At 45.7% G+C, this 18,342-nt stretch overlaps 3 protein-coding genes across 4 annotated transcripts; 1 reads left to right on the top strand and 2 right to left on the bottom strand.

Moving 5' to 3' along the window:
- Positions 1 to 1,108: 1,108 nt before the first annotated feature.
- LOC120672526 (NADPH-dependent aldo-keto reductase, chloroplastic-like) lies at positions 1,109 to 3,315 on the bottom strand. Of its 2 annotated transcripts, none has more exons than XM_039952961.1 (7): positions 3,169 to 3,315; positions 2,969 to 3,019; positions 2,780 to 2,856; positions 2,599 to 2,686; positions 2,223 to 2,495; positions 1,915 to 2,145; positions 1,109 to 1,664 (listed from the first exon to the last, which is right to left on the bottom strand). In XM_039952961.1, the coding sequence occupies exons 1-7, from the start codon at positions 3,277 to 3,279 to the stop codon at positions 1,581 to 1,583; spliced, it is 915 nt and encodes a 304-aa protein (XP_039808895.1). In that variant the 5' UTR covers positions 3,280 to 3,315; the 3' UTR covers positions 1,109 to 1,580. The 2 variants fall into 2 exon arrangements, with proteins under 2 accessions (XP_039808895.1, XP_039808896.1); XM_039952962.1 differs by having other exon boundaries at positions 1,449 to 1,664; positions 2,295 to 2,495.
- Positions 3,316 to 5,314: 1,999 nt separating this feature from the next.
- LOC120673109 (aldo-keto reductase family 4 member C10-like) lies at positions 5,315 to 17,655 on the bottom strand. The gene is made up of 8 exons (XM_039953799.1): positions 17,307 to 17,655; positions 17,091 to 17,141; positions 16,552 to 16,628; positions 16,330 to 16,417; positions 15,432 to 15,704; positions 15,052 to 15,300; positions 13,852 to 14,150; positions 5,315 to 5,398 (listed from the first exon to the last, which is right to left on the bottom strand). Exons 1-7 carry the CDS (start codon positions 17,415 to 17,417, stop codon positions 14,067 to 14,069), a joined length of 933 nt encoding a protein of 310 aa, XP_039809733.1. The 5' UTR covers positions 17,418 to 17,655; the 3' UTR covers positions 5,315 to 5,398; positions 13,852 to 14,066.
- LOC120675055 lies at positions 5,649 to 6,773 on the top strand. The gene has a single exon (XM_039956148.1). The coding sequence runs from the start codon at positions 5,649 to 5,651 to the stop codon at positions 6,771 to 6,773; it is 1,125 nt and encodes a 374-aa protein (XP_039812082.1).
- Positions 17,656 to 18,342: the final 687 nt, after the last annotated feature.

Raw genomic sequence — 18,342 nt, 5'->3', positions numbered from 1 at the left:
CTGCGCATCATTATATTAAGCAGAAAAATAAAAGAGTTTACAATTCCAATACCGAGTGGAAACCTGTAACGACCCGGTCCGGGATAACGACTAAGATCTACTCTACACGTTGAGTAAACCACACCTGCTAAATAACTCTCTTGCGCTTTCGTCCTCGCTTCGCGCAAAAGTTTCGAACTGGAGTTACTAGCTTCCCAGGGACCGGCTATTTAAACTGGTTCGGCTCCCTCACCGTTTCCAGTGTGGGACTAAAGGTCCTGTGCCACGGCGCTACAGTAGCTGTGTGCTACAGTAACCCGCGCGGCCCAGTCGGCCCTGGGTCGTGACAATCTCCCCCCGTTAGGATTCGACGACCCCGTCGAACCAGGTTACCCAGACAGGACAAAGGAGCAGGATCTCCTCTCTTGGCCACGTCCCATACTTCTAGTGCTAACGATCCCATGTGCCACGTCCGTGGGTTCACTGCCAGCAGCCCATGTGTGTCTGTCCACATGCCGGTGGCATCTGTGTTCCCACGCGCACAACGTGCTCATGTACGCGCACTTCTGCCCGTACGTGGCGTGAAACCGTGAGAGTATGGCTCTGCACAACGTGCTCATGTACGCGCACTTCTGCCCGTACGTGGCGTGAAACCGCGAGAGTATGGCTCTGATACCCCTGTAACGACCCGGTCCGAGATAACGGCTAAGATATACTCTACACGTTGAGTAAACCACACCTGCTAAATAACTCTCTTGCGCTTTCATCCTCGCTTCGCGCAAAAAGTTCGAACCGGAGTTACTAGCCTCTCAAGGATCGGCTATTTAAGCTGGTTCGGCTCTCTCACTGTTTCCGGTGTGGGAATAAAGGTCCTGTGCTGCGGCGCTACAGTAACCGTGCGCTACCGTAACCCGCGCGACCCAGTCAGCCTGTGGGCCGTGACAAAACCCACAGATTGGGGTATGACTATTCACTACTGCAAGTGGTTGTGAATGACTTGTTCAATTGTTTAAAAAACGACGACCAAAGCTACAGAGGCATCCACAAACAACGTGCACTAGAAAAAAAGAAAAAAAAAGAGAGAGATTTGTTGTAATTTTGTTTGTTCTATGCTTTGTTTTTTTTTGAAAAACAACAGGAGCACTGCCACATCATATTAGAAGGAGAAGAATACAGAGTTTTACATATGTTCTATTACATAAAAGACTTGGATACTCTCGTGGCAACAGAAGTAAGCAGCATAACATCAGAAACTAGAGATCACCGGGGTTCCACAGGCCCTAAAACGCAAGTCGGCCTCTTTCTTTATTAGTTGAAGTACCGTCACCGGGTCGGCTTCCTTGGCTTCCTATGCTTTGTTCCTAGCCTTCACCACTGGATCTTCAGGAAGACCATGCAACAATACTGACATGACTTAATCCTGTCAAAAATGCAACAGAATCCGCACCATGTTCGTTTCTTTCTGAACGAACTTCACAACGATGGCATGATGCCTCCTATTTCGTTATTTTTCCCCTCCAAAGGTAAAAAGTGTGCCAATTTCATGGCATGAATGTCAACTCTGGTCACGGATTTGATTTCATAACGGTGATGATTTTCGTTTAGATCTCACCTTCCCACAGCTCCTCAATTGTTTTGTACATACTCTGAGGGTGCACAAATGAATCGTTTCTGATTTGCTTAACCTGCTCACCATGAAGAAGACATATTTCAGTGTCAGTTCTGTCAATTCTCATGCAAAATCAGCAAGCAAAGCAGTCATATGTGCAACAGCATTCTCCAGTGTAGTAATGATAGTTTGACTGAAGTACTTCTATGTTACAAAATACAACACTTATATATGCAGATTTGCAAATATCCAGATTGAACAAGTGAAAATTGACGTGAATATTGCATTTTCTGCGCCTCAGATAAATAATTGCAAAAGGGTTTTACCTGTTCAATTTCAGAAAACTTGGCACACAGTTCGTCAGGAATAGACCAACCAAACAGGTCAATGTTCTCCTTCAACCTTGACTCATTGGCACTTTTAGGAAGCACGCTCTGACCCTGTTGAATTCCCCACCGTAGAGCAAACTGCGCCGGGGTCTTCCCCAAGATCTCGGCTATTGATGTCACCACCGGATTATTCGCTACAACTTTCATCCTTCCCAGAGGCGCATACGCCTACAGATTGAATTAGAACATGAGAACAAAGCCCATAATCTTACACGCCAAGCAAGCTTGAAACTATGTTGGCTTACAGAGAAATGAAATCCAGTGGAGTGGCAGAACGCTCTGAGTTTCGCCTGTTGCCAGCCGGGGTGGCACTCCACCTGATTTACGGCGGGAGGAACACGGGCTATAGCAAGCAAATCGGCCAGCTTCTTCGTCGTAAAATTGCTCACGCCGACCGCGCGAGCTTTGCTTGAATCGTACAGCTTCTCCACTGCTTGCCAAGTCTTGGGCATATCAAACTGGACGAAGTTCTCAGGACTAATTTCACTGCCTTTCTTTATCTGAAAGGGCCAATGAATCTACAGAAATCCCACAGTTGATATTTGTCACCTGTTAGTACCAAAACAAAATGGCTACCTCTTTTTTTTTCGGCCAATGTCGCAGTGTAAATAGTTACTTTACCAGATACAGATCAAGGTAAGCCAGCTGCAAATCATTCAGAGTGCTTTCGATTGCCAGCGGAACGTCTTCGGGTGCGAGGTCGCTGCACCTGCAAAGCTTGATTCTCCGGTTGTTAAGAGATCGATGGACATGATAAAGAGGCTAGGGAATCAATACCCTGAGGCTTCAGGGTCAACTCTACCATATCTTGGAGGTGATGAACATGTCTTCTCTCTTGATGACGCCGTCATCGAAGACTTTCTTCAGAGCAACACCAATCTAGGGCGTGGGACACAAGAAGGTACTGATTTGAACCAACAGAGATGCCACAGGAAACCGTAAAAGTGAGGTGGCTCTTTGGTACGCGATTTACGGGATAAATTAGTACTACCTCCTTCTCGTTGTTGTACAGGCGCGCGCAGTCGATGTGCCGGTACCCGGCCTGCCATGAGGAGCAAGCAAGCAGAATCAAGGCCAGGGTTCAAGCACTCAAGCAGCACGCACGCAGAGCAAGCTTGTGAGCAAAACAAACTCGGAACAGCACGCTGATGTGAAACTCGGAGCAGAAACTATTTTGGGGGTAGAGAAGACCTTGACGGCGGCGGCGATCGCGTCGCCGACGACGCCGGGGCCGGCCTTGTAGGTGCCGAGCCCCACCGAGGGGATGCGGGCGCCGGTGTTGAGCGTGAAATAGGTGGCCATCTCCTTCCTCGCTTTAGCCAAGGAGAACGGTCAGTGGGGCGCGCTGGCCAAGGAGAACGAGCTGAAGAGGCCCAATAGCGGGGCCCACATGTCAGTCACGCTTAGCCTGTATATAGTATATATGCCAGAGGGGAAGATGCCATTAAGCGCGTATCACGAGGGTGCAGAACGGGTGGAGCACAGGCCGCATGTGCAAAAAAAAAAAAAATCGAATCAATTAAGAAAAAAAATCAATGCCGGTTTGATGATTCAATAGTATTACGTAAGAGGAAATAAACTAAAAGCAGACAAAGCAAATAAAGGGGAAAAATCAAGAAACCAAACAGAGCTTATTGAGTTAGCAGAAAAACAAGATTTCCAAAGCGACGGCTGGCTGGCTGGCCCTAGTGATTGTTGCTCCCTGATGTTCCCGGCACAGGATCGATGCGTGATGAACCGATGATCACACCTGAAAACGTAGCGATAGATGAGTTGGACGTGAAGGATCAATAGCGCCAAGCGGCCAAGCAGCAGACATGACATCTAGTCCACACCAAAGTTGGTTGCATAGTAGGGATGTAAATTGTACCGATATTTTTCGATTGTATTCGAATTCGATCCGGTCTGTAAAAAGTTTTTATCCGTTCGTATCCGTTTCCGAGTATTCAATATCCGTAACCGATCCGTATCCGAATACTCAAAAGTTACATTTTTATGATGTCGACATCCATTGCAATCTTATTCGGCAAAAACTAGCACTATCCGTATTTGACTCCGTATTCGAACAAAAATATGAAAATAAATACGATATCAGTAATAGTCGTCCGTATCCGATCCGTTTACATCCGTATTGCATAGAGAGATGCTATAGGAACAAATAAAGCCACCAGAAATTTGTGCTTACCACAGTTTAGAGGCGATGAACAGATCTTCTCGCTTCACTGCACCCTCTGCAAACAGCTTCTGAAGGGCCAGACCTACCTGGATAACCCAAAGATGGATGTTTAATTTCTCCTTACTCGGGCTGTGAATTGGGAACTAGCGATGAAGCTGAAATTCAGAGGGGAACTGAGGGAGAACGATAAGAATATGGAAAGTTCTATCCATTTCTTGCTTAATAGTTTGCGTGAGCAGGGACTACGTTTGGTACGCTGACAGGTGAGCCCTACAGGGCAGAGGCTCGGATTCAAGAGAAACCCCAAGGAAACGACCACATAAAGCGAGTTGCATCGTCTTGCAACCTTGCAAGTTTGTATATATATGCAGTGCATAGACAGCATGATCATACGTAGTCTATCCGCAGCGATGCTTTCACAACTCAGGAGAAATTCAGTTATTCAGAGCTCAGAGCTAGAAACATGCGGTTACCTCCTCCTCCTCGTTGCCGTAGTCGCTCGCGCAGTCGATGTGCCGGTACCCAGCCTGCGTCGATGCGTTCATCAGACTCAAACACACAGAGCAGAAGTTGTGTTACAGTCGATGGTGAGCACGAAGTGCCTCACCATTTCGTGCTCACCATCGGTCTCTGCCGCGGCCGTACCACTGGGACACGATCGAGGACGGGGAGCGGCGTGGTAGGCACCGGAACGAGCGGAGATGAGCTAGGGAGTGGCGCGTGGTGCGTGCTGTCTGCTGTGTAGTAGGCGGCCGAGCGCGTGCGCGATGCGCGGTAGGTGCTGTGGCGCACGCGCGTGCCGGGTCACGTGTACTTCGCGGGGCGAAGCAAACGGTGTGCCGAGACAAGACCCAGAGCAAGCAAAGGCGCCGTCTTGCATGCCTGCGGTTTGCTCACGCTCACCGGTTGGCCACTCAGTCTCAGAGCGCAGGCCCAGGTCATGCCCTCGTCGCGCCCGCTCGGCTCCTGCCGCCCGTGCTCTCGCGCCAGTGCGCCGAACCTTCCCTGAGTAGCAGGGCGGAGCCGGATGCTCTCCTCGCGCCGCTGCCGGGCAGCATCCGGTCACCAGTCACCAGGTCTCACCACCATGGTTGCTTTCACACGTTTGTTTGCATAGCACGTCCATAAAATTCACAGAGAGAGAAAAAAATGAATAGGGCATAAGAAAATAGCTCAAGTCTTCAGGACAAAAGATGCAATTTCCAGTGATTGATACAAACTAGCACGCAGCACAGGATAAATAATGTGTCACACCCGGTTTCAAGAACAAAACCGAATGCATAACTATATGTATATCAAGATCACCTCAAGCGATAGTTAATCACGCCCACCATCAACTTGATTTGTCCCCTAACCTAGGGTTTCCTATCCTCTGGCGGCGGCGCTGGAGTCACAAGTTTCTCACGTCGAACTCGACGTGATCCTACCTACAGATCGCGACGACGATCCTGCCATCTCAAGCGCAGGGGTAGAGGGCGCTCGGGCGGAGCTCTGCATGGCGGAAAAACTTTCCAGCGAGAAGGGGAAGGGGAAGGAGAAGGATGGGGGAGAGGGGGCTGCGAGTTTGGAGAAGTTCCTGGAAGGGATGAAGCTTCATGGGGAAGAAGAGGATGACCTTGATTTCTCCGAGGATTTCGAGGAACTCGTGAAGGAGGTCCGGTGGCTTGCCCTGTTTAGGGTTCATACGACGAAACCTTTCAGTCATGCTGCGTTGTTCAACGCCTTGCGCAATGCTTGGGCGGCAGCGAAAGAGGTGACCTTCAAAGCTCGGGAACCAAATCTGTTTGTAGTCCAGTTTCATTGTCTGAGGGATTGGACGAGAGTCATGGATGGCAGACCGTGGTTATTCAGAGGTGCGGCCATAGTGATGGAGGAATACGATGGATACTCCAATGTCAAGGCGTACAAATTGGATAAAATCCCAATTTGGGCTAGAATCCAGGGTGTTCCGGAGATGCTAATGAAGAAGAAGGAACTGGCAGAGAAGGTCGCAAAGAAGGTGGGGGAGACCATCATGCTGTTAGTCAATGATGGAAAGATTAATTCGACGCCATACTTGAAGGCGAGAGTTTGGATAGATCTGAACAAGCCTCTTGTACGAATGGTTCCAATTACTTTAAAGGAGAGGATGATATGCTTGGTTCAATATGAGAAATTACCTAGCTTCTGCTTCTTCTGTGGTTGTTTGGGCCATGAAGTTGCTGAATGTGGAGATGGAGTGCATCCGAAAGAAAAGTGTGAGTGGGGGGACTGGCTGAAAGTTCCTTTCACGGCGGCAATGATACCAAGGGATGATCGTGGTGGTCGTGGAGGAGGAAGAGGGAGAGGACGGGGAAGAGGTTTTGGAAGAGGAGGCGGAGGTTATGATGAAGCTTATGGCATGGACATATCGGTGGAAACGGAGGCTGATGATGTTGAGTTGCAGGCAGAGGGGAGGTCGGCTAATCTCACTGGGCGTACCCCGATGCTGGAGGATTCCACTCAGAATAGAGAAGGGGTCAGTCCGTTAGCTGAACAGGAGAAGAAGAGGCCAAGGAGGAGTGAAGATGGTGAGGATAACAAAGAAACCCCATATGCAAAATCGGCGCTCTCCTTCGAGGAGAGTGTCCGGGCACAATGAAAATCCTCGCCTGGAACTGCCGGGGGCTCTTGAGCTCCCGTGCAGTTCGAGCGCTTCTGGAGGTCCGGAAGCGTGTAAAGCCGGATGTGTGCTTTCTGTCTGAGACGCATCTGGACAATGCTAAGGCAGGTGATGTGAGAAGGAGGGCTGGTTTTGATCATATGTTGGTGCATGAGAGCGATGGGAGGAGTGGAGGCCTATTGTTAATGTGGAAGGAGGAGATCAAAATCAGCAGGAAAGATATTACGAAATATTATATTGATGTAGTGGTAGAAGAGGAGGGTGGTTGGAGATTTACAGGGCTATATGGTGAACCAGACTGGAATCAGAAAGCGAGGACCTGGGAGGCGATCAGGTCACTGAAACAGGACTTGGTTGCACCATGGCTAATTATGGGTGATTTTAATGAGATTTTGTACAATTCAGAAAAGGAAGGAGGAAGACCAAGATCATAGAGGCAACTACAAGCTTTTCATGACGTACTGTCAGAATGTGAACTAAACGATATGGGTTTTACAGGAGATATTTATACATGGCAGAGGGGTCAAATCAGAGAAAGACTGGACAGGGCAGTTGCTAATTTACAGTGGTCCAACTTGTATCCGCAAGCAACGTTGATCAACAGTGAGATGACACGTTCGGACCATAGACCCATAGTGATAGATACACAGTATCTAGCGCCAATGCAAGGAGAAAGAGGTGTAAAAAGATTTGAAGCGAGGTGGCTGCAGGAAGATACTGTAGAAGAGATGATAAAGGTGGCTTGGGCTAGAGCAAAGGCGCGGGGCCAAGGTCCTTCCTTTGCAGAGAAGGTTAAGGATGTCCATGATGATTTGCATAAATGGGATAAAGAGGTGTTGAAGAAGCCTGAAAAAAGAATGGCCAACCTAAAAAGAGAACTAGAGAGATTGAGAAGAGGACCCATGACGGATGCCAATACTGAAGCACAGAAAGAGATTATGGTCCGTCTAGAACTTATGCTTGAACAGGAGGAGATCTATTGGGTACAGAGAGCCAGGGCAAATTGGCTCAAGGAAGGGGATAGAAACACCAGTTTTTTTCACAATTATGCGTCAAAAAGGAGGAAGAAGAATACTATCAAGGGGCTGGTGGATAGTAATGGTGTGCTGCAAGAAGATGGGGAGGCAATGTGTAATATCGTACAAGATTATTTTCAGAACCTGTTTATGTCGGAGGTTGCGGAGGTGGATCAGAATATAATGTCAGATGTGTTGCCCAATGTTACATCCGACATGAATCAAGCTCTTACGAAACCCTTCTCCGGTGAGGAGGTGAAAAAAGCTCTATTTCAAATTGGTGATCTTAAGGCACCGGGGCCAGATGGAATGCACGCAATTTTCTACAAGAGGTTTTGGGAGCTATTGGGAGATGACCTGGTGAAGGAAGTACTGGATGCTGTGAATTCGGCCAAAATACCGGATGGATGGAATGATACGACAATTGTTCTAATCCCAAAGGTAAAAAATCCAACCATGGTATCTCAGTTTCGGCCGATAAGCTTATGCAATGTGGTGTACAAAGTCATTTCCAAAATGCTTGCGAATAGATTCAGAGCTACTCTTTCAGATGTTATTAGTGACAACCAAAGTGCCTTTGTGCCGGGTAGATTAATTACTGATAACATTCTGTTAGCTTATGAGAGTATTCACACCATTAAGAAGAAACGTGGAAAGAAAGGTTGTTGTGCTATTAAGCTGGATATGCACAAAGCTTATGATAGAGTGGAATGGTGTTTTTTGGAGAAAATTATGCTGAAAATGGGGTATGCTAGAAGGTGGGTTGATCTGATTATGACTTGTGTTAAATCTGTAAAGTACAAAGTCAGGGTCAACTCCATGGAAATTGAATTGTTTAGCCCAACCAGAGGTTTGAGGCAGGGAGACCCCCTCTCTCCCTACCTATTTCTATTGGTTGCGGAAGGATTATCAAGTTTATTGAGGGGTGCTGAAGAAAGAGGAGAGATACAAGGGGTGAAAGTTTGCCGGAATGCGCCAGTTGTTTCACATCTTCTCTTTGCAGATGATTCCTTAATCCTGATGGAAGCTAATAAGGATCAGGCTGTTAACTTGAAGAGCTTGCTCGACAGATATTGTGCAAATTCCGGCCAGTTGGTGAGCGATGCAAAATCGAGCATTTTTTCAGTGAAAATACAGAAGTAACAGTGAGGGAGGAGGTGTGTGCAGCCCTGAACATTGTCACAGAATCGTTGTGTGATAAGTATCTGGGCTTGCCGGCTTTGGTGGGGATAGATCGTAGTGACTGCTTCAAACATTTGATCGACAGAGTTCGTTCTAAAACAAAAGGGTGGAAAGAAAAACTACTAAGCATGGGTGGCAAAGAGATTCTGATTAAGTCAATTGCTCAAGCCGTACCTGTTTTTGCGATGATGGTATTCAAAATCCCAAAAAACATTTGCAAAGGGATGACAGATGCCATATCACAATTTTGGTGGGGTGATGACGATGACCAGAGAAGAATACACTGGAAAGCTTGGTGGAAGTTATGTATCCCAAAGAGTAGAGGAGGGATGGGTTTCAGAGATTTAGAAACCTTTAATCGGGCTTTACTGGCCAAACAAGTATGGAGATTATTACTTGAACCAGAATCTTTATGTGCAAGAGTCCTAAGGGCAAGATATTACCCGGATGGAAAATTATTAAATGCTAAACAGAAGAGTGGAAGTTCATACACTTGGCAAAGTATATTGGCGGGACTGGATTGTTTCAAAAAAGGGTACATTTGGAGAGTAGGAGATGGGTCACAGATTAACATCTGGGAAGATAGTTGGGTCCCGGCTAGTCACGATCTGAAAGTTCTAACCCCAAGGGGTCACAACCTGCTCACGACAGTGGATGAATTGATTGATCCAGTGACAGGTAAATGGGATGAAGAGATGATAAAAAGCATGTTCTGGGATATTGATGCAAACAGAATATTGCAAATTCCTCTTGTACAAGGAAGAGAGGACGTGGTAGCCTGGCACTATAACAGAAAGGGATACTTTTAAGTGGGTTCTGCATACCATACACAATGGCTCCACAAATTTGGGGATAACAATGTGGATCTGAATGCGGGAAGTTCAGGGGGAGAAAGAGTATGGAAAACCTTGTGGAAGCTGAATGTCCCAGCGAAAATAAAAATATTCGGCTGGAGAGTTCTGCATGGCTTGTTACCTTGTCGTGGCATATTAGCTAACAGGCACATTGGAGAGGATAGCAGCTGTCCTATATGTCGACAAGGATGTGAGGATATAAAGCATATTTTGTTTTCCTGCGAAAGATCAAAGGAGATTTGGAGAGTGCTGGGCATTTCAGATGAATTAAACAGACTCTCTGATACGGATCGATCGGGGTCTGTACTGTTGGCTGATATAATTAAACAGTCAAAACAAATTAAGCATCTGAATCAGGTGGGTTTGGCTGAATTATTTCTAACCGGAGGGTGGTATGTCTGGTGGGAGAGAAGAAAACAAGTTCATGGTGATACTGTTCAAAATCCGGCAAAATCTGCTATGTCTATCGCTACACTGACGACGAACTATATGAAGGCTGAGAAGAAGAATATAAAAATCAAAACGCAGTGGAAGAGGCCACCAGAAGATTTTCTATTGTTGAATGTGGATGCTAGTTATAACTATGAACAGAGTACAGGAAGCTCAGGAGCGGTGATTAGAGATGCAAGGGGTGTGTTCGTAGCTGCTGCCGCAAAATACTATGATAATGTGCTTGATGCTCACATGGCAGAAGCGATGGCTCTCAGAGAAGGAATGTTACTAGCTTATCAAGTGGGGTGTCGACGTTTGATGATTCAATCTGATTGCGCGGAAGTCGTGGAAACAATCCACCAAGGTGGCATGTCTGCAACAGCAAGTGCTCCTATCTACGACGAATGCGCCCAGATTTGGCAAGATTTTATTTCGATATCAATAGAGCATTGTAATAGAGAAACAAATTGTGTAGCCGATGAATTAGCTAGAATGGCAATGGCCTCGAATTTGACATGTAATTGGGTCGATGAACCCCCTAGGAACATCCTAGAAGCTTTGGTGAACGATGTAACAATGTTCCAAGATCAATAAAGTGCACCAAATGGTTTCAAAAAAAAAATATGTATATCAAGATCAAATTTCATACATACAGAGACATTATAAGTGAATAATCAGTAACAGTATCACGAAAAAGAGAAACTAAAACAATTAAAAGACTATCAGAGTTATATAGCTTATCCTGGAAACGAAGGCTTCCAACTTCACAGTCAATCGATTGGGGGTTGCGTACGCCTAGAAGTCAGCAACATCTTCAGAAATCTTTATACACCTTCTCCTTCTGAGCAGCAGTAAGCAAGGGTGAGTACACTTATGGTTGGTACTCAGCAAGGCCACAAGAAATAACCAGAATGTGATTTATATCCATCTTTAAGTTTATTAATCATGTGAGGGTCCAAGCCGCTCTTGACCGTGAGCATGGCTGATATATCAGTTTTACACTCTGCAAATGTTGTACACTTTACCCACAATTCGTGTTTCCCATGTCGCCCGGGTTTGCAAAGCCCTTAAACACTTCCTTTGGTGAGTGGCTAGGGATTCACTACGAGGCTTTTCCAAAGAATCACTATATGTACGCACTGATCCCTTTTTCTGCGGTACCTCAGAAGACGAAGCTTCCGACACAATCCTCAAAGCTCAATAACCCAAAAATCCACCAATCAAACACCCCAGGCACGACATATAGATCATCTAGTTACTTAGCCAAGACTAGAGCCATATAGTATTGTGGTTGCACTGTTTTCTTGGGTGGTTCTCCATGTTCCAATTAAATCAAGTATTCTCATAAATAAGCATAGATAGAAGTATGATTAGGGTCACTTGCCTTTCTCCAACGAAAAGCTACTCTTACTGCTCTTCAGCTCTGGCTCACTTGGAAATCTTGATTCTTCAATCTTCGAACAATGATCCTTCTACTCGGAACAATAATCGGGAAAACATACAAAGCAAACAACAAGATACATCTAAGAACAATACACCAAACAAAAGAAAAGCTTTAAAAGATAGCACTAAAAGATAGGGCTCGTTGCTATGGTTACGAGAGCGCAAGAAACGCAAAAAACGGAACTAAAACGGTGATCCTATAGACTAAACGGTGCTTCAGGGATCTAGTCGCGATTAACAAAAGGGTTAAGGACTAACAGAAAAGAGTTGTAAGACACAATAAAATGTTCTCACAGAGGATAACAAGGTGATAAAACTATTGCACACGTCACAAGGATCACGTGAGCGCAAGAATCGATGAAAACGGAGTTAAAACGAAGAAGTTATAGCCAAAACAAGGATCTAGTGGCTTATTTGTGAAGAATCAGAGCTTCCATGGGTTAATCTGAAGAAACCCGGGGTCTAAACATAATTAAACCTAAACTTCAAGGGCTAACTTGAAAAACTACAGGCTAAGGACGGCGGGTTCTATATTAGAAAAGTTCGAGGGGTTTTCTAAAAAGTTTTCGATTAAAACAGAAATACTTTTGAACTCAGGAGGACTGTAGGTTTATTTAAACAAAACAGAGGGGCTCTTTTGCAAAACGCACCCTGGTTGACCGGTATAGGTTTAGTTGACTTGGATTGGACCTAATCGTGGCCGTCCGATCGCGATCTAACGGTCAGGATGGGTTGGGCGGCTGGCGGCGGCGCAAGCGACCGGCGGCGAGCTAGGGGCGGCGGCGCATCGCTCGACTTGGCCGAAACGGCCGTCCGGTGCTCGATTCGAGTGCGGTTTGCACTAGGGGCAAGCGCGCGGCACGAGCAACTCATCTAGGGCGGCAGCGCAAAGCTAGAACGGGCGGAGCGGAGCTCGCGGCGGCGCACGGAGCGGCAGCGTGGGCGCCGGCGGCAAGCAGAGCGCGGCGGGGGCTCGCCGGCGTTTCACGATAACGCAATTCCGGATCGGTTCAACACTGGTTTTGCACGGGGAGGTAGCGCACAACGCCAGGAACGCGATTGCGGCCTCTACATGGCAGATCGGCGGCGGTGAGGCGGCTCTGTGGCGAGCGGCGGCGGAGCAGAGCCGGCGGGCGCGGGCACGCGCACAGGAGCGAGAAGGGGAGGGGGAAAAGGGGTCGGAGAGCTCCCTTGCTACCTTGCGAAACTCTGGGGCGGTGAACTTGGAGGAGAAGGCACGGGGTCGACGGCGAAATGGCGACGACTCGCGAGAAGGAAGACACCACGACAAAGATGACGACAAGCTGAGCACTAGGATGGTGTCGGATTTCACCAAAGATGCACGGATGCGGAGTATGGTGGGATTCTGGGGAAAAGATTATTTTAGGGATTCCCAAACAAGGAGCCTCCCTATGGGTAGTCTATATTTTTGTGTGGAGTTGTCATGAGAGGTTGGTTTAATATACAGGGAGAAAAGTCTCACCATCCCACATCAACTAGCAATGTGGTACTAAACCTCCCTCCCATGCTAATGGGTTTTACGTGCCTTTAGCCCATTAGGGAACACATGAATGGGCCCTTGAGGTCCATTAGAGATTTATGTATTTTTGATAGACTTAGCCCATTTAAAATTCGGAATTAATTATTTTCGAAATTAAAATAATTCTAGAAAAATCTAGAATTCATATTTAAAGTCCGAAAAATATTCCAAATGGCACGAAAATTCTAGGAAAAATCCTAGAAATATATTGGGACCTAACGAACTCAAATAAAATATTTGGAGCTCATGAGAAGATTTGGAAGAGCCTTTAAAAATTAGAGTTTGCTCTAGGGAAAAATGGGAAAAGAATCCAGAAAATTCCGGAAAATTCCCAGGAAGAACTTTTGATGATAGAACACGTTTTGAAAAGTTTTCACACTCAACAACACTTTACATGTAACATGAATGCATCACTCAGAAGAACAACTTCATTTAATTTGAAAAACAACCAATATTTATTTTCTTTTACACTAAATTCTCTGTGAAGAAAAATAAATGTTGAGAAAATTTTAAAATTGTGAGAAAATTGTTGTTTTATTTTTAATTTTAATCACATCTTGAAATTCAAAAATTTCAGGGTGTGACATAATGCCAGCAGATTAACTGCGTAGGCCACAGCTCACAGACATCAGAAAACCAAGATCCAAGGTGAAACCGTAGTTCGCGATGCAGGAAATTAATTGGAGCCTTCGTACAACTGAACCTTCATTCGTGACGCGAGCAAATTCAGAGATAAAAATGAACTGACTGACAGGCCCTAATGTATGCTGCTCCCTGGTCCCTGCTCAGGATAATGGTATCCTTCCTACAGTTCACCGTCCCAGAGCTCCTCGTGGGTCTTGTAAACACTCTGAGGATTAACAATGAAGTTGCCTTTGAGCAGCCTAGCCTGAAGATGACAAAATAAAATTTATCAGACGCTCATATTTGCGGTGTGAAAAGGTCTTCAAGGGAAAACATATGCAAGATAGTAATGGACTGCGAAAACAGTCAAGAAATTGCTACATGAGTTGCGTGAAACATGGAAAATGCACATTGTGCTGTATATATGATCAAGACCTCTGTCAATATATTGTTCCAAAAAAAAGATTGATGACTGGAGCCAAGATGAGTTTTTAGTGTTTTCTGTGGATCCATTGGAACATGAAGCTGTGTATATTGAATAATATAGCCAAGGAAACGTAGCATTGCCCTATGTAGCAATCAATCATGATCATTAGACAATGGCGGTGGATTTGGTTCCACCCTAGATATAGCTAATACTGCCAGTGACAGTGAATAAAACAGCACTCCATCCAGGCTGGTGTCAGCACATAATAGCCAAAGTTGAACACACACTTTCAGCTGGTCCGTATCCAGGTGCGTACAGGGAATGGGTCAGCATCTCACTAAAACATAATCACATTAAAATTTATAATAATATATTTATAGTAAATATTGCAGCTGCATATGTTACTCTGCACAACCATGATCAAGGGGAAGAAAGGAGCAGACACCCTTACCAGAAACCTGTCACAGAACCATCGATTTTCCAACTCCAAGAAAGCTAAGAAGAACTATAGATGCTACTCACTATCAATTTAGCATTCTCCAGGTGAGCAGACTCTCTAAAGGAGATTTACACATGGGTTTATTTATCAGGATGAAGTCAAATCATACGATTTTAGAGAAACATAACAGAGCAATTTTGAATATCAACTTATCCTATATTTTTTTTAATTATTATCAACAAATGCCAATGCAATTTTCTCATCATTAAAGTATTGTAAGGGTATCAAATGCATATATACCTGCTTAATCTCAGAGAACTTTGCAAGCAAGTCATCTGGAATAGACCAATCATAAACATCAAGGTTTTGCTTTATCCTTTCTTCATTTGTGCTCTTCGGTAGTACACTGTGACCCATCTGAATGTTCCAGCGCAAAGCCACTTGTGCAGGTGTTTTCCCAAGTTTCTCAGCTATTGAGATGATTACTGGTTCTTTAAGGACATTACCGTTCATCCAACTAGTACCAGGTGAACCTAGTGGCGAGTAAGCCTGCAAAACATATACAGAAAAAAAAAATTATTTAACAAAAACAATGCAGCCCTTTTAGAGATAAAGAAATGCACAAGGTATTCAGAATTTCAGATTAAAAAAATAGAAATATATGAGATAATTAGACTTACAGTAAGATGAACACCAGTTGACTGACAGAAGTTATGGAGCTTAGTTTGCTGCCAGCCAGGATGACACTCCACCTGATCAACAGCTGGAGGCACACGAGCTACAGCAAGCAAGTCCCCCAATTTCTTCGATGAGAAGTTACTCACACCAATTGCACGGGTTTTGCCAGCATCATATAACTTTTCCATTGCCCCCCAGGTAGCAGGAATGTTAGGTGTAACGAAGTTTTCAGGGCTGGTGTTTGTTCCCTTCTTCACTCTAAATGGCCAATGGATCTACAAAATAAAGAGACGATCAGATATTTCAATTTATTCATGAAGACCACGATAAACAGTTCCAACATTTAATCATCTAGCTCTAAGCTGAAGATAACAGGAAAGAAATGTTGAAAAACATAAAAGAAAAATCATTGAACATATACAATCTTTTCTGCAATGTATTCAGGATGCTAAAAACGAACAGCAGTAGTGCACTTGAAACAATTTCACACCAGAAATCAAGAATTCGATGGCAGGCAATATCAAATAAGATTGGAGAAACATCCATGGATGTAATATGGCTAACTGAATGGACAGATTCAGGGAATCGGAGCTCACATATCCAACAAACGACAGAGAAAACCATATTTCCACCTTCCACATTATAAACTATAGAAATAACACACAGCAGACTAGCATTGATAATAGAATTCTGCCAGTAATTCTGATCGACTTTTAAGATATAATATAGTTCAGACAAATGCTCCTTGCTTACTGAGGAGACTTGTCTTTGTTAAACATAAATAAATAAAATGAATATATAAAAGTAGGGATATCAGTACACACAATGACACAAAGCAAGATATTAATGATATAGAGACCAAGACAGATAAAATCAGAATTGTAATAGGAAGGTGCGTACAAGGTAAAGATCCAAGTAATCAAGCTGCAAATCATTCAGGCTTTCATTTAGTGCCTCAGGCACATCTTCAGGAGCATGGTGATCATTCCTGGAAACAAAGCCATCCAGAAATCAATTAGATGTTTGATGATCAAACACTTAAGTAGGCATCTGTAATTCTGTATACTCAGATTGAACTGCAGAGACATAACTACAGGAATATCACCAGAGATTTAAGCATACCATAGCTTGGAGGTGATAAACAGATCTTCGCGCTTCACTACACCCTCTGCGAATAGCTTCTTCAGCGCCAAACCAACCTGGATATTCCAAGAATGGATGTCGGGATTTCCGTAACCCAATTGCGATTAAAAATCAAGACAGCTTTGCACATAATGAATAAGACTTAGGAGGGGTAAATGCTCCTTGTGAGGTGTGAATGGCATGTTAATATGTTCACTGAAGTTCCAAAATTGGCCCTTATTTCCTCAATAGGTTCACTATAAGTCCATATCACAGAGAGATATTCTCTGCCCAAATAAATGTTGTAATAGATATACATAAAAAAGAATAGTATAACAATATGTTGCTAGGATAAAAGGATATGGCTTGCAAATTGCATAATTCACATTGTATGTATCCATGTATACGTTTCAAGTTGTATTTACACGAGAATAACTGGCAAATTGTATGCAACAGCAGGATCACACATACGGAAATCTACTGACAGCCAACGCAGAAGTGATTCAAAGCTTTAGGTGAACCTAGTGAGTAGCAGTTACCTCCTCCTCATTGCTGTAAGCTCTGGCACAATCGATGTGTCGGTACCCCGCCTGCACGAACAAAAAACAATTACATATTCTCGATCGTCTAGGGGAAATAAGGGATCTCCCAAAAATTCACTAAATCAGGAAAAGGTTATGCAGAGGGATAAAGGGGAAATTTTTTGTCTGGATAATGAAGCACGTGGGCGGACGGAAGCGAATGCGCGCGCGTACCTTGACGGCGGCGTAGACGGCGTCGCCGACGACGCCGGGGTCGGCCTGCCAGGTGCCGAGCCCGACCGAGGGGATCTTGGCGCCAGTGTTGAGCACGAAGTGCCTCGCCATCGCCGCCTCTCTCAGTCTCTCTGCTACTGGGCGCTCAGTCACACGGGGATTGGGGAACGCAGAGGGGCGCGACACCAGACGGGTAGCAGCGGTGGTGGCGGGGGAGGAGGAGGGAGTGGTGCCAACTGCCTATATAGGGGCGGCGGGTGCGGCCGGCGAGGCCGGCTCGGCGGCTCGCGCGTTCGGGGCCCTTCGTTGCGATTGCGACTGCCGGCTAGGCTGGTGCGCTTGCGCCAAGTGTCTTGCCGGGGCTTCTGGTTCCCCGGCGGCCGTGACAAAGACCGGCCACGGGCCACACTACCACAGTACCACTCACTCTGATCGGATCTTTGACTAGCCAAAAAAAACGTTCGGCATTGGCCTCTCTCTCCGGAGCATTCCAATCGCCGTGATTTCCTTTTCGGAAGGTGGTTCTACATGCAGCGATACTCCATTTTACAAGCTCGGCAACATTCCATGGTTTCCCAACTCAAATATCTTATCGTTCGTGGAGGACGACACGATGGCAGCACCAGCATGCAAATTGTTGTTACCTACTCTTTGTCGATAGCGCCGTACCCCGGGGAACGGATCATCGGTTGGCATCTCAGCCCCGCCTAGAGAGTGGAGAGTAGAGAGTAGAGACGGAACACGGGAGCGAAGTGGAGAAACCTGTCTGTCCCTCCCAAACCCAACGGGATAGCGGCGCCTGCGCCATCGCGAGTCGCGCCCGTGGCTGCTGGATGGCCCACGAGCGACGCGGCCACGAGGACCAAGATTGCGGACCCATTTGATTGAGGCTGTCACCAAACCACGTCCATCTTCTGAAGAGCATGGGCATCGTCTGCGCCACCGGTGCTCAGACAGTCAGACCTCACGAACTTGGAGTAGGCGGCGATTCATCGGCACCGTGACTCCATGAGCGTAAGCAGTGACGGGATCGAAA

This window comes from Panicum virgatum, chromosome 5N (assembly GCF_016808335.1).
Source record: "Panicum virgatum strain AP13 chromosome 5N, P.virgatum_v5, whole genome shotgun sequence".
NCBI classification, from domain to species: domain Eukaryota; kingdom Viridiplantae; phylum Streptophyta; class Magnoliopsida; order Poales; family Poaceae; genus Panicum; species Panicum virgatum.
This window is presented reverse-complemented; position numbering and strand designations above follow the sequence as displayed.

What these genes read in the sequence shown, in the direction of transcription:
- LOC120672526 (XM_039952961.1), bottom strand. Translation starts at nt 3,279, where the DNA reads ATGGCCACCTATTTCACGCTCAACACCGGCGCCCGCATCCCCTCGGTG. An exon ending in CGATCGCCGCCGCCGTCAAG is followed by an intron (nt 3,020 to 3,168) that starts GTCTTCTCTACC and finishes TCCTCATGGCAG; the next exon opens with GCCGGGTACCGGCACATCGA. An exon ending in CTTACCTTGATCTGTATCTG is followed by an intron (nt 2,496 to 2,598) that starts GTAAAGTAACTA and finishes GGATTTCTGTAG; the next exon opens with ATTCATTGGCCCTTTCAGAT.
- LOC120675055 (XM_039956148.1), top strand. Translation starts at nt 5,649, where the DNA reads ATGGCGGAAAAACTTTCCAGCGAGAAGGGGAAGGGGAAGGAGAAGGAT.
- LOC120673109 (XM_039953799.1), bottom strand. Translation starts at nt 17,417, where the DNA reads ATGGCGAGGCACTTCGTGCTCAACACTGGCGCCAAGATCCCCTCGGTC. An exon ending in CCGTCTACGCCGCCGTCAAG is followed by an intron (nt 17,142 to 17,306) that starts GTACGCGCGCGC and finishes TTGTTCGTGCAG; the next exon opens with GCGGGGTACCGACACATCGA. An exon ending in CTTACAGCAATGAGGAGGAG is followed by an intron (nt 16,629 to 17,090) that starts GTAACTGCTACT and finishes TGGAATATCCAG; the next exon opens with GTTGGTTTGGCGCTGAAGAA.